The following is a 15,133-nucleotide window of genomic DNA, read 5'->3' on the forward strand; positions in this document are numbered from 1 at the left end:
TGCTCTTGTATGGATCAATAGGCTGTTGGTTGTCGGTCATGACATCACCATCAAGACAGATAGGAAAGTTTTATAAAGGTCTCTTTTCTTTAAGCTTCTCAGTTTCTCACACACTCTCTAATGTATATTTTTCCTAACTATATATGCTCTTACCTTTTCCTGTTCTCCTTAGTACAAAAGATGATATTGATTTTGTGGCTGGTTTCATTTGTTGGAATGCTCTTCAACTTTCTTACGCTCGTCTACATTGGTGAGTTCTGTAAAGTATTTCTGGATAAATGTTTGGATGTACTGTTCTTTTATGATAGCTCAATATGCATAGTCCATACTAAACTTACCATTTTTTTCTAGATATAATGCTTTCTCTGTTGGTTAAACCATTCTACGAACATTATCAGGATCAAGTTGATGAAAAGGTTGGCATTTGTTCTTGAGCTGGACTTGAGCTATCCAATGCCTCCTTCCCCTTTCTTCTCTGTCAAAGTCCATTGGCAATGGTGTGCAGTCCCTCAGCGGGCACCTGTCATCAAAGCCTCTTACATGACAAGGAGAGCATGTACCACTTGCTCAACTTCATTTGTGTTCACAACTACAAGGGGATGGTGAGCCATTATTTTATCTGTTTCTTTTTGTAAATGTTGTCGATATTGTCTAGAAGTTGTCATTAAGACTAGCATGTGATTCATGCCAAGTAAAAATAGATGAACACTGACTATATTTTCTAAATTTTATTTCTCCAGTTTATTAGAAATTGCCTATAGGTCAACCTAAGAACAACCAATGCTAACCATACCATTCTTATTTACCTATTATTGGTTCCTTTTTTTTGGTAGAAAATAATCCTTTCAATTCTGATGAAGACAACTATATATAATCATTTGTTTGAATATTTTAAGTCAAGTGCCATGATCTAGATTCTTGTTAAAATTTATTAGCTCAAAACTCTTAGTATTTCGGGAGAAACATTTTGCTCTGTATAGATCTTTAGGCCTTATATAGTTGTGGACCCCAAAAAACATAATTTTCTTAATTGTTTTTTGTTTCAGATATGTTTTGTGGTCCTAAAAAATATTAATTTACCATAGTCTACATTGTTACTCCTGTTGTTGGCATGTCCCTTTATTTGTGCTCATTATAGTTCTGTATGACTTATATAAATTAGTGTTTATGCTTCATAAGGCAATATTTATTGCATGCAAGTTTAATTAGCTTGACCTTATAACTTTGGTGTTCATCTATTTTGATTCCCTTTCCTGATCACAATGATTTGTATATAAATCAGAGAAGCACAAATAACTTAAAATCAAAACCATTGTAAAGAAAGTCAACACAAAATGTGAAATGTAATTTATGTACAAAGTATATTGTTTTATACTTTTATTATGTTTTCGTAATTTTTTATTGCCTGCTCCTAAGACCTCAACAAAGTTAATAATGTGGAGTTGTGGACTGGACATGGAGATTAGTATGTCCATATGATAATTTTGGACAGTCAAATTGAACTTTGTGTAATATTGTGCGAAACAGCGAATCCTGTAATCTTACACTGAAACTTATTGCCTGGTTTATATACAGAAGCAGCTGCAAGGAAAAACATCAATTACAGAAGCAGCTGCAAGGACTTGCGAAGGTTCTAGAGGAGGAAAGGAATAATATTTTCAGTCTCCAGGCAAAAAATGACTGAAGTCGGTCCATCTTTTCAAGCACTACATTACATTTTATAGCCTATAGAGTAAATGTGATCTGAAATTATTTTGTCCTTACTCTTCTATTTGTATGCTTATTCTGAAATTACTTTGCACTATTGGCCAAATGATCTACCCATCACATTTTTGGAAAGAGCAGCGCTACAAGTTTATGTATATGTTTAATGAGTACTGATCAGAATATAAAACTTCATCAGGGAATTGGTGCGGTTCCCATTTTTTTTAAAGTCGATTACTTCAGCTGCACATTTTAGGTGGTCCGCGCGCTCTACGCTCCCGGCTACATTGCTAATGGTCCACTTTACTAACTGCTAGGGTTCATTTTCTTAATCCATTGCACTGACCGAGCTGTGTGTGGTTTAGAAAGTAGGATATTGTTAGGGAATTTTGTTTGAACAGATTTGACTGCTATTTTGGGTTTATGATTTCGCTCCATTTAGAAGATAAGCCTGCCTTGTTATTATACGGTTCCGTTGCAACGCACAGGCACTTATATATATATATATATATATATATATATATATATATATATATATATATATATATATATATATATATATATATATATATATATATATATATATATATATATATATATATAGCTAAAACTCTAAACCTAGAAAGTCCAAAAACGATTTACAAATTGGAAACTTTGCAATCTAAATGGCACTTCAACTATGACTACAAGACGAGCCGGTAAAATTTGATGTCAAAAAAGTCAAACAACATTCTTTCTGAGACGGAGGGAGTACTTATTAATATTTTATGTATATATTTGGTTAAAGTTAAATATATTTTACTTTTGGATGATCATTGGTAGAGAAAACCATGTGTTTCAAGAGTGCTTGTACATTTAAATGAGCATATATATCTATGCTGTGTTTTAGAAAAGAAAGAAAAGCGATACCTGCTGGGTGGACTTGGCGAATTTCCCTATCTATCTCCTCCCCAAGTCCCGTCCCCCACCCGCCGGTTCATTCAACAGTGATTTCCACTCAGAGTCAGAGCCACCGTTTGTAAACACCCGTTTGCACGGCTCGCTAATTCTTCTTCCGTGCCAGTTGTCCTTCCATGGCTACTGAATCGGGAAACCCAACCCATCCACTATCTTATACTCCTCCCATCCCTCGCTCACCACAGCATCGCCACTACTCGCTCCACCATCCCCTGACCCCGTGCACCCGCACCATTAGCTCGGCCTAGCTTGCTTCGATCATCGGCTCGATCGGTTCTCTGACTCTGATCTGATCTGGAGATCGATCTCGGCCGGCCGGCCGGCTATGGACGGTTCGAAGAGCAATGCTCACCAACAAGGCGCGGCGGTGACTAGCACCACCAGCTCGGCGGGCAAGCGCAAGGGAAAGGCGGCTTCATCTTGCGGCGGCGGAAAGAAGCCACCTATCAAGGTGGTGTTCGTCGGCAACCCCGTGCGGGTGAAGACCAGCGTGGCGGGCTTCCGCGCGCTGGTGCAGGAGCTCACCGGCCGCCACGCCGACCCGTACAAGCACAGCGTTGGCGACGCCGACGCCGACGACAGCAGCAGCGGTGGCAGTGGCAGCCCGGTGGAGCTGCAGGTGGGCGGCGCGCTGTCATCGGACTCCGCCTCTGCTGCCGGCGTGGCCCAAGTCATCTCAGTGCCGGCTTACGACGACGACGACGACGACGGCTTCGCGCCACAGCTGATCGACAACAGCTACTCCGTGTTCTCGCCGCCCACGTTCCTCTACGGCCCGCACGGCGGCGAGCTGTGATTCCAACAGTACATGTATGTATGTGTAGTTGTGTATCGCATTCTAGCTAGCTCCAACGAGCATCATGTGTATCGTATGTGCATGCGCTGCAGGCTCGGTAGCACGCAAGTGTAATACGTAATTAGGATTGATTTCTGCACGCTAGCTAGCTAGCAACGCAAATCTCTGTTATGCTGCCACCGGCCGGCAAAGTAGTGGTACACTAATATAATGCCCTCCGGTTTGATGGGTGGTGCTTGTGGTGTGTGGGAGCCACGTAATCTTTGTTTGGAAGGGAATTGCGTTGTACAATGATGAATCGTCAGGTATTTTGAGTTAACAATTCCCTTTCGTGCTAATTATTGGTTCCTCTTATAGACCAAACAAGTTAATTAGAGATGAAACACTCAGAGCTGATTTGGTGACCAGGAGAGTAGAAGGAATCCATAGGGAGGAATTTCCTTCTTATTTAAAATTGAATAGTAAGAGAATTCCTTTCTCATGGATCTCTATTTTTTTAATCTCCAAACCATCCGTCAGGGGATAGGATTAGTTTTGAATGGCTCCAGGAGAATCGGATTCATCTTCCGCTCTTTTTAGCTAGCTAGGAACTGGCCTTCTCAGTGTTGACCCAATGATCCATATTTGACAAAGATATATAGATCCATTTTTTGACTCATATATACACACACATATTATACGTTCATGGGAATGACATATTATATAGATCCATTTTTTACTCATACACACACACACATATTATACGTTCAGAGCTCCTTCTTAACAACATATTATCGGTCCTCTTTTGGACTGTCTAAAATATTTTATCTCTCTACATATTGAATTTCTGGCTAAGCTATTGATCAAGCATGGCTCATCGTTTGCCTCCATCATGAAAAGTATAAGTCCTGTTCTAATTAGATATAATATATATCCATCATTCATGATTATAAAATATAATAGAACAAGCAAAACTAAACCATATAGGGGTATATTGAAATCACATAATAATCAATCTTAATTATCCAAATCGACAAGTATACTCAGAGCATGACCACATAAAAGTTCTTCTAGAATTAAAATATTAGATAAGAAAATCAGTATGGAGCTAATGGTTGATAAGCTAATTTACTCTAGGAGGTCATCATCATCGATGTTAAAATCATCATTGCCTGATAGGACATCGTTATCAACAGTGGCATCAACATCCACGGTGGCATCACCAGATTGTTTAGAGTTTAGGGTTTAGTAGACTTAGGCATCTCAAGAAGGGGCTATTTTTTCTCAACGTCTATAAGCACCTGGACAAAGTGAGCCTATGCGTTTTGGCATTTCTTCCAATTTTGATGCATATCAATCATGTGTTTCTTAGTGGTGCATTAACGAGACTAGTGCTATTGAGACCCACACCTGAAATAGCCTTCATCAACATGCTTTGAGGCACTTGTATCTTCCTTTTGGGGGTTATCTTTGCCTTTGTAGTTTACATTGCCACAACTATTGATATTTCAATTGTTGCTAGTTGCTACCATTCTATGGTGCCTTTTCAAATCCCCCCTCTTGGTCCCTGATTATGATGATGATGATGATGATGGCCAATTGTCGTTGTTTTAGACTAGGTGAGGGAGGTCAGTCATAGTAAGGGTTACATTAAAAGGACAAGTTCTTTTCTAGAGCCAAGAAACATTGCAAAGGATTTGGAAGGTAAATCATGTTCAAAACATGAAATGATGTCATTTTTCAATTGTTGTTTACGTCTTCCTTTTTCCAGTCAAATTGGCAAACATGTTTCTTCTTTGATTCTTGTTCCCTCAAATGAAGCTCATATGAACGATGGCTAAGCCATCTCAATATTTAAAATTGGACTCGGAAAGTCCATCTTACCAAATGAGAACTCAAGGGAAAGGGCACAATTTGTATTAGAGGCGGTAAAACAAGCTAATTTTGTGTTCTAAATTAAGATTTCTTACACTTAGGTTCCATAGTTGGTAGAGATTCTAATGTTTGGAACGTGTTTGAATGACTATTTCATTTAAACACAATCTACTTATATGATATATAGAAACTATAAGCAACGCACGACATCTAAGGGCCTGTTTGGGAGTGAAGTATTTTTACAGTTTCTAGGTAATACCATGGCTTGTAGTAATACTGTAGTATTTTATGGCATAAGTTGTTTGGTTGCATGCTCGAAAACTATGTTTTCAAAATTATGGTATTATAGATACCATGGTGTTTTTGAAGTATTGAAAACTTCACTCCATCCCAAAGTTTTCATGGCATAGCTAGCTTTTGTCTAATATCATGGTTTGCAATGTTTGTATCCAAACAATGTTTCTCAAAACCATGGTATTTTTGGAGTTGTCAAAACTACGGTACTGTCATGACAATTGCAAAGTACAGTATTGTAAAAAAAATTGATTTTGAGAAACATTGTTGTCAAACAAGTTCTAAATAGTTTTAAAAGTGTAGACCTCAACCATAACCCTTGGTAGGGTTCTTAGGCAATCTCCAGCAGACCGTGTAAATGGTCGTACAAAATATTGTTTGTACTGTAGATTGCACTATTTGTAAAGCGAAGTTTGAAATAGGAACCGAGGAGAGATAGGGTCGCCGGTCGCACGCCAGTCCGCAGCTTGTTGGCGCATACCCGCCAGCCCACCATCAATTCGGCCGCGCGGCGCGTGGTGGCCCGCGGACGGCCTGTTTGCTGTGCACGGGCACGACCGTGGCCCATGGTGCGCCTGCGCCTGCGTCTGCGCGCGGCCGTCGCCCCCACCTGTGCCGTGGGCGGATCGGCCCGTGGTGGATGAGGCCCCGGGTGCTTGCGCGGCCGGCGGTTTTTGCCATCCGTCCCCGGGAGGCGCGAGGTTTTGGGGTCGCGCTGCGGCCTGCGGTGGTGCCGGCATGCCCGCGGCTCGGCGAGGTTCCACGTTCTTCCTGGGCTGGTTCTGGCTGCTGGCTAATCCTTCTGGAACTCGATCAGACCTGTGCAAGATCCCGCGGTCCGGTAGATAGGACGCAACACGCGAGTGAGCTTGGGTGGACTGTTTTTTTTAGCTAGAGCCATTGGTCAATGTTTATGACTTTATTGCTTTGGTCTAAGTACGAGGCTCCCTTCAAGCATTAGGCCACCCTCGGCTATTCTAGTCTTCGTTTTGGGGTGATTTGGAATGTTCATTTTCACGTCTATGCTTGCAGGTGTTTTGTATGTGGCTGTGACCTTTAGACTATCTACAACAGACTCTTTATCTCACTCTTTATTTTAAACTTTACTCTATAAACAATGTAATCTACAGTACTGCAAAACAATACTTTGCACGGCCGTTTACACGTCCTGCTAGAGATGCTGGCCTTAGATTTGAAGCGTGCTGATGTTATTTTAAATAGTTTCGAAGCAGGTTGATTTTATTTCGAATTGTAATGCCAGAATGCGCTGATGCTGCTCTTTTTATTCCCTTTTAAAGCAAAGTATTTTAGCCTATAATTAGGACAGTGAAATTATGAGGACTGCAAAATGCAGGGGTAAGGCTAGATCCCACTCATGTGGCAGCCACCTGCACTGGGTCTGTTCTTTTTTTAATTTGTTTTTTTTCTTACATTTTATCATCAATTCGATATATTTGATGAGATATAAACGTCAGGAGACTATTCATTATCCTAGTTTTCCCACTTTGTTTAACCTTACTTTGGGTGAATGACAGGTCCTCTTAATTCTTGCAGCATTCACATGACGATGTATGACGCTAAGAATTTCTCTGTGCCCTTTGCACCACAGAGGGGCTCAGAGTAATGAACATGCAAGTGATATTGGAGCTATTGGTGGACCCAACGTAAGCAACCCTGATAATCCTGTAGGGGGGTGGGAGACAACGCCTACGATGGACATCTGATCTTCATAATCGCTTTGTAGATGCCATCGCACAACTTGGTGGACCTGATATAGTGAGTATTCTGTTCTCAGTTGAGTATTTGTCAGTGTGGCTGAACTTGATGCATTGCTGAAATAATCATCTACATGAGGTGTATAATAATTGAGTACATTCTTCATGCCACATATATGTTATTAAATTCAATCACATTGGAAAATGTTTGTGCCATGAGATCTCTGATCCTTGTCCATGGGAAACAGCTCTGAGTGTTGCATGTGGCACATGTCTGACTCTATAGCATAGCTTGTGTTAAGCTAGCGGGTTATCATGGGGGTACTTGATGTGTTGGGAAGTTCAGCTACATGTACTTTGTATCTAAGGTTCTTATCATATTTCTTCAGGAGCTACACCTAAGGCTTTGTTCGGTTGTTCCGTTCCCGGTCGAGGTGCGGTGGCAAACCTCGTGGATCAGCCCGCATGGAAACAAGCCCGGTCCATGCGGGAACATCTATTCGTTTAGCCCTAGGTTTCTACCCCGGTCCAATCCCAGTGAAATCCCTTCACCCTGCCCCGGTATTCGACCCACGACTCCTGACTCGTGGAATTTTTCCTCGTCAGTCGCAGGCCTGCAGCAGGTGGGGAGGCGAGACACGAGCGCCAGGCGACGTAACCGCCGGTTACGTCGCCTGGCGCTCGTGTCTCGCCTCCCCACCTGTTGCGGCGGTTACGTCGCCTGGCGCTCGTGTCTCGCCTCCCCACCTGCTGCGGGCCTGCGACTAACGAGGACAAATTCCACGAGTCAGGAGTCGTGGGTCGAATACCGGGGCAGGGTGAAGGGTTTCACTGGGATTGGACCGAGGTAGAAACCTACGAGAGCTAAACGAATAGATGTTTCCGCATGGACCGGGCTTGTTTCCATGCGGGCTGATCCACGAGGTTTGCCACTACACTCTGGCCGTGAATGGAACAACCAAACAAAGCCTAAAGGGGTTCTCACTGCGATGGGTGTACCATTGATCACGATTTATCATGTGAAGAGTCATTTGCAGGTGAAGAATTTTCTTTGAAGTAAACATATTTCAAAATGTCTCACTGCAACTAACATCTTCATTTCCTCGGTGCTTGTGTAGAAATATCGCCTTGCAAGTTGCAAAGTATATACCGGAGTCTCCCGCTGAAGGTGAATATTGTTCTGGCCTTCAAGTTTTTTTTTTCTTTCTGCCTGTCCCCTTCCCTTCTGTCAAACACAGGAACTAAACAGCTATTCTTTTGCTTTTTCTTACGATGACATCTCATCAAACACGGATTCTGCACCTACGGTGGTTCTTTACTCAGTCATGTCATGTAGCATAGCCGGTATGCTAGCTGGTGCCTGGTCCTTATGAATTACACAGTTGACAAAATATTCTGAAATGTGCTCTGAGGATTGCAAATCAACGATGCACTAAAGATGCAAATGATATTATGCTATGGGAGCTGGCTGGTGCCAACGGGCTGTCGCTGCCAGATGTTGCTGCCTAAGTGCTACTGTGTTTCATGTGTGTTTGTATGTTTGGGACTGTTTGTTTGTTTATGTTTCTCTCCTCTTGTAAACCCTCTGTAATTCTTATGTGGCCTCTTGGCTATGTCTTTTGTGTTTTTGCTTCTCTTATTAATACAAAAATATGCAATTCTCTTGCCTATTCGAGAAAAAAAGATGCAAATGGTGGATTAGAAGCGGATATATGAGCAACTCGAGGTCTGTTATTGAAAGATATTAACTAAATTATTTCTGTTTAATTTTACATTTTAGTATAGGCAGTCCTACTTAGCTGGGGGTTACTTCTAGAAGATGATCTTTTGGTCCATTCTTTATATCTCTACTACTCTATGTCTCTACTGTGGGCGTCCACATGCTTCACCATGCCCCCCGCCCTGACGCCTTCGCTCGCGATGCCCTGCCCCCGCTCGCGTCCGCCGCGAGATCCCCGCCCTTCCACCCAAACCTTGCCCCGCACCTCGTGCCCCTACCTCCACTCGTGATGCCCCTACCCACCTCATCGTCGTGACAGCCGCCTCCGCGTCCGCTGCAAGATCCTCGCCCTTCCCCCGAACCCTACCTCGCACCCCTCCACGAGCTTCGTTGCGTCATCCCTGCCCTGCCCCTCGAAACCCTGTTCCCCCAGCCCTCCCCGCGTCCCCCCAACGCTACAGCCGCCGGGTTGGCCTGCGGTGAGGTCGCCGCCCCCAACGAGGTAGGATGTCGTGCCCCCGCCGCCGCCCCCTTCTCCTGCATCCCGCAATTGGGGTCAACCTTCCATCGACGGCGCAACCTTGCATCGACGGCTGCATCTTCCATAATAGTCACAACAATTGAATAGTGGATGCCGACGATGGTGCCTCTGCATCGCAGCACAATCACCCTCTTGGCGCAGCCTCGTGGCGCTAGCGGCGGCCGTGGTGCTCATGGGGCTGGCCACGTACGGCTTCGGCATCCTCGCCATCGCCGGCGTGCTGCTTCCGTACTAGGAGTTCTTCGACCGCGACTACTCCCAGTGGCTGACCCCCATGCCCGCCTCCGTCCACACGGTCGCGACCGCGGACCGGGAGCACGATGTCTAGAAGTAAGACTTCGCAGCCTTTCCCTCTCTCCCTCCCTCCCCCTTGTTCTATGATCTTTCCCCATGCTCTATATGTCTAATGATGTAAAAATGAGTGCAAGACCAAAATATATGTATGCAGAAACAAATCACTCTGTTCACAAAATTAACATACCATTAAATGATATGTTTTTATTTCTGTTCGTGATACCCTGTTTTTATGTCTCTATTACTCTATATGTCTCTACTGTGGACGTCCACATGTTTCATCATGCCCCCGCCCTGACACCTTCGCTCTCGATGCCCTGCCCCCGCTCGCGTCCGCCGCGAGTTCCCTGCCCTTCCATCTAAACCCTGCCCCGCTGTGAATCATCTAGGCCCCTTTGGTAATGTTTTGGTAATTAATGACAACTGCTTGTGGACTAACGATTCTTGGAGAAATAAGAATGCAGGGTTGGACCACATAGAACAGGAAATGTTGAAGAATCATACGCATTGGTTGTGGATCAAATGAAGGGAAAGGTATAATATAGGTTTCACTTTTGCCGGTCTTGAGGAGCTTAGAGAAGATACCTGACCGGATTAGTAGGCTAGATAGCCGTACTATTAAGAGGGGTCAATGACTCGGATCTGTGTAAAACTTAGTGCCTCATAGAGCATCAAGTAGTTGCATTTGCATGAGGACTAACAGCGCTTCTCATTTCGTGAGTTAAAAGCTCATTCAAAAACGTGTTTGAAAATTGCGAAGTCATGGTCGCGCGGACTGTCCGGCCCTTGGGGGCGGACCGTCCGCGATTCTCCAGAGGGGTCCGAAGTCTGACCATTTGTGTGGACACTTTGTTCTATTGCACTGCGGACCGTCCGGGCCTTAGGGCCGGACCGTCCGCAGTCATGTCCAGAGAAGGGTGGCTTCGGGCCTGTCCCTGAATTATAGGCGGACGGTCCGCCTGTAAGGGGCGGACGGTCCGCAAGTGTAAAACTCGTTTTTGGACAGGGACTGTGTGTTTTTATAGATCTGTACTACGGACTGTCCGGGGGGCCAGTCCGGACAGTACTGTCTCAGGTCGTGGACCGTCCGGGATTTATAGCCGGACGGTCCGCGTGTGTTAACCTCTTTTGATCCGAGACTCGGGTTTTCATTCTGCCAGGTCACGGACGGTCCGGCCTTGCAGGGCGGACTGTCCGGACCCACCTTTTGAGTCAGCTCTGACATGTTTTCAAACGGTCTTTATAGCCGTTATATGTACGGCGGACCGTCCGGCCCTAGGGCGCGGACGGTCCGCGTGTGCGCAGACTGCCACCTTTTTGCACATAACGGTTGGTTTTAGATGGGGGACTATAAATAGAAGGGTAGCTCATGTGAGACAACTCTCTTGGCCATTCCTTGCACACATTGAGCTCATTTGTGATCCTCCAACTCACTCTCTCACACTCTTTGCTTGAGATTGCATTCTAGTGAGAGATTGAGGGTTCCTAGTGCATTTGCATCATTTGGTGATTCTTGAGGCACTAGGTGGTACACCGAGCAAGCGTCGTTGGCTTGTTACTCTTGGAGGTTGCCGCCTCCTAGACGGCTCGGGTGATTGTCTCCGTCGAGCTCTCCAAGAAGATTGTGGAGAAGCCGCGGTGTGGATTGTGAGGGGTTCGCGCCTACCTCGCCGGAGCGGCAAAGGTGACATTAGTGGAATCGAGGTATTGAGTGATTTCTTGTCCACTTGGCTCAAAGATCAAGTCGTGTCTTGATAGAGGAGCAAGTGAGAGCTTGAAGTCCACCTCAACGTGGATTAGGGGTGATCGGCAAATCACCGATACCACGGGATAAATTTTGGTGTCTATTTCTTCTAGCATTACTTATTGCCTTGCAATTGATTAGTGCTTTGCTTATTGTCCTTCAAGTACTCAATCTCCGTAGTTGTCTTTCATACATTGTTTACTTATTGACACTAGATAATTTATTCCTCTTGTTGTATTGATTAAATTTATTTAGTATTGTTGTTTTTAGTCAAAACCGTCTATTCACCCCCCTCTAGCCGGTGTCCTAGATCCTACAAGTGGTATCGGAGCCAAGGACTCCTTTGTTTGTGGATCTAATCATCCCGGAGTAGGACAAAATGGCTAGTAACAACAATGTGCATATTGGGAAGCCACCGCACTTTGATGGAAACAATTATGATTATTGGAAAATAAGAATGTCAATGCATCTTAGAGCAATGGGTGGAAAAATTTGGCCAATTGTTAGGGATGGATTTGTTGTGTTGAAGGAAGATGAACCATCCATTAGTGATAATGAGAATATTCTCACAAATGATCAAGCTATGAATGTCTTTTATGATGCTCTTGATATAAATGAGTTCAATCGTATCAAGAATCTCACAACCGCTCATGAGATTTGGATAAAACTAATGGAAATTCATGAAGGAACTACAATTGTGAAGAGTGCCAAACTATATGTGTGCAAAGGGAAGTTTGAGCAATTTATTATGAAAGAAGATGAGAGTGTATCCGATATGTTCAATCGGTTGAATGAGATAGTAAATGAACTCAAAGGACTTGGTTTTAATGTACCGGATGTGGATTTCACACACAAGTTCCTTAGATCACTTCCGGAGAAATATGAGACTATTGTGACAATGCTAGTAAGGAGTGATCTATCTACAACTTCTCCAACCGAAGTATTGGGAGAAATTCTCACTCAAGATATATTTAAAAAGTCACAAGCCGATGCTTTAAGTTTAGCAAAGAAGGTGAAAAATGAATCTATTGCTCTCAAAGCCAAGGCATCAAAGGCAATTGAAAAAGAAGATAGCAATGATGAAGAAAATGAAAGTGAGAGTGATGGTGACATGGCTTTATTTGTAAGGAAATTCAATAAATTCATGAAGATGAAAAGAGGTCAACCTAGAAGAGGTCAAACATCTAGAAGAAATGCTTTCAATGATAGAAAATGTTTTGAGTGTGGGGAACCCGGTCACATTGCCATGAATTGCCCAAGCAAGAAGAAGAAGGGCAAAGATGAAAGTGACAAGAAGAAAAAGAAATACTATAACAAGAAGAAAGATGGCAAAGCCTACTTAGTTGAATGGGACTCGGATGATAGCTCGGATGATGATGATGATGACACCTCATCCAAGCTTAATGCCGGAATTGCCATCAAGGAAGCTCCCTCACTCTTCTCATCCCCCCATTGTCTCATGGCAAAGGGAGATGCTAAGGTAAAAATCATCACCGATTTAAATGATATAAAAGATGATGATGATATCGATGATGTTGATGATGATGGCTATTCATATGATGATCTTGTTAGAATGTTAGGTGAGGCCGATGACTACATGCACAAAGAAAAAGAAAAATTTAAGACCTTGAAGGAATTGTATAAAAACCTCCAAGTGTCTTTTGAGGAGCTCAAGACTTCTCACAATGACCTCAAAGAAAATTGTGAGAAGCTTGCGGATGCTCAAAAATCATCTATTGTGCATGAAGTTGAGGTGGTCACCAAGGATGTTGGAGTCACTTGTGACTTACTTGATAGTCTTACAAGTGAACCACTACCTACTAACTCTATTTGTGATAAATGAAAAATTTCTCTCAATGATAACATTGCTCTTGATGAATCAAAAATTATTGTTGAGAATGAAGTGTTAGTAGATAGAATAAATACTCTAACTCATGACCTAGAAAAGGCATATGGTGGTAAGACTAAATTGGATTTCATATTGGGAAGTCAACGATGCTCTCTTAACCGTGAAGGTCTTGGATATGTTCCCAAGAAAGGAAAGAATGCTTTTGTAAAGCAAAAGACATTGTTTGTGAAAGAATGTGACAAAGTGTGTCACAAGTGTCACAAAAAGGGACATGTTAAGAAAAATTGTCCCAAGTTCAAACATGTATCCTCCACTTGTTTTGAGCATTGTTATGTTCTTTCTCATAATGCAAAAGGTGTTCATGCTAAATTTGTTGGTACTTCAATTGTTGTAAACAAAAAGAAAGCTATTTGGGTACCAAAGACCTTGGTCACTAACATCCAAGGACCCAAGCAAGTTTGGGTACCTAAAAGAGATTGATTTCCTTTTGTAGGTAAACTACAAGGCGGGAGGGAATCATTGGGTGTTGGATAGTGGATGTACTCAACACATGACCGGGGATATGAAAATGTTTACCCAAATGAGTGAGGAAGATTGCTCAAATTATGATAGTATCACATTTGGAGATAACCGTAAAGGAAAGGTTAAAGGTTTGGGTAAAATTGCTATCTCAAATGATCATTCTATATCAAATGTGCTATTGGTTGAGTCTTTGAATTTTAATCTACTTTCCGTAGCTCAATTATGTGATTTAGGATTTTGTTGCAATTTCACGGTTGAAGATGTTATTATCTCTAGTGTTGATGGTAGCAATCTTAAGTTTAAAGGTTTTAGACATGAAAATCTTTATCTTGTTGATTTCTCATCTAATGAGGCAAAGCTCACAACTTGCCTATTTTCAAAAGCTTCACTAGGTTGGTTATGGCATAGAAGACTTGGTCATGTTGGGATGAAGCAACTCAATCGGTTAACCAAGCATGACTTAGTTCGAGGCTTAAAAGATGTGAAGTTTGAAAAGAACAAATTGTGTAGCTCTTGTCAAGCCGGTAAGCAAGTGGCAAACACTCATCCAAATAAAAGTCAAATGTCCACTCATCGACCTTTGGAATTACTTCACATGGATTTATTTGGGCCCACATCTTTTGTAAGTATTGGTGGTAATTCTTATTGTCTTGTGATTGTGGATGACTATTCAAGATTTACTTGGGTCTATTTTCTACGAGACAAATCCAATGTGTTTGAAACATTCAAGTCATTTGCTATATTGGCTCAAAATCAATTTAATTTCGACATCAAAAAGGTTAGAAGTGATAATGGGTCGGAATTCAAAAATGCAAGAATTGATCAATATTGTGATGACAAGGGTATCAAACATGAATTCTCTTCCAAATATACCCCGGAACAAAATGGTATTGTTGAAAGAAAGAATAGAACTCTTATTGATATGGCAAGGTCTATGTTAGCGGAATATAATATATCGGATTCTTATTGGGCCGAGGCAATAAATACCGCTTGTCATTCATCAAATAGACTATATTGTCACAAGCTCTTGAAGAAAACTCCATATGAATTGCTCATTGGTAGAAAGCCAAATATCTCATATTTTAGGGTATTCGGTTGCAAATGTTATATTTTGAGAAAGGGGAGCCGGCTTTCTAAATTTGA

General features: G+C 42.6%; 1 protein-coding gene and 2 long non-coding RNA genes across 3 annotated transcripts; all 3 read left to right on the forward strand.

Moving 5' to 3' along the window:
* The first annotated feature begins 508 nt into the window (after positions 1 to 508).
* On the forward strand, positions 509 to 1,839 carry LOC103635811 (uncharacterized). The gene is made up of 2 exons (XR_557637.2): positions 509 to 602; positions 1,576 to 1,839. It is a non-coding gene; the product is annotated as an uncharacterized lncRNA (long non-coding RNA).
* Positions 1,840 to 2,842: 1,003 nt separating this feature from the next.
* On the forward strand, positions 2,843 to 3,688 carry LOC100283012 (VQ motif family protein). The gene has a single exon (NM_001155914.1). The coding sequence runs from the start codon at positions 2,987 to 2,989 to the stop codon at positions 3,455 to 3,457; it is 471 nt and encodes a 156-aa protein (NP_001149386.1). The 5' UTR covers positions 2,843 to 2,986; the 3' UTR covers positions 3,458 to 3,688.
* A 4,021-nt stretch (positions 3,689 to 7,709) lies between these two features.
* LOC103635810 (uncharacterized) lies at positions 7,710 to 8,978 on the forward strand. The gene is made up of 3 exons (XR_557636.4): positions 7,710 to 8,357; positions 8,439 to 8,488; positions 8,644 to 8,978. It is a non-coding gene; the product is annotated as an uncharacterized lncRNA (long non-coding RNA).
* Positions 8,979 to 15,133: the final 6,155 nt, after the last annotated feature.

The sequence above is a fragment of the Zea mays genome, chromosome 8 (assembly GCF_902167145.1).
Source record: "Zea mays cultivar B73 chromosome 8, Zm-B73-REFERENCE-NAM-5.0, whole genome shotgun sequence".
NCBI classification, from domain to species: domain Eukaryota; kingdom Viridiplantae; phylum Streptophyta; class Magnoliopsida; order Poales; family Poaceae; genus Zea; species Zea mays.

What these genes read in the sequence shown, in the direction of transcription:
- LOC100283012 (NM_001155914.1), top strand. Translation starts at nt 2,987, where the DNA reads ATGGACGGTTCGAAGAGCAATGCTCACCAACAAGGCGCGGCGGTGACT.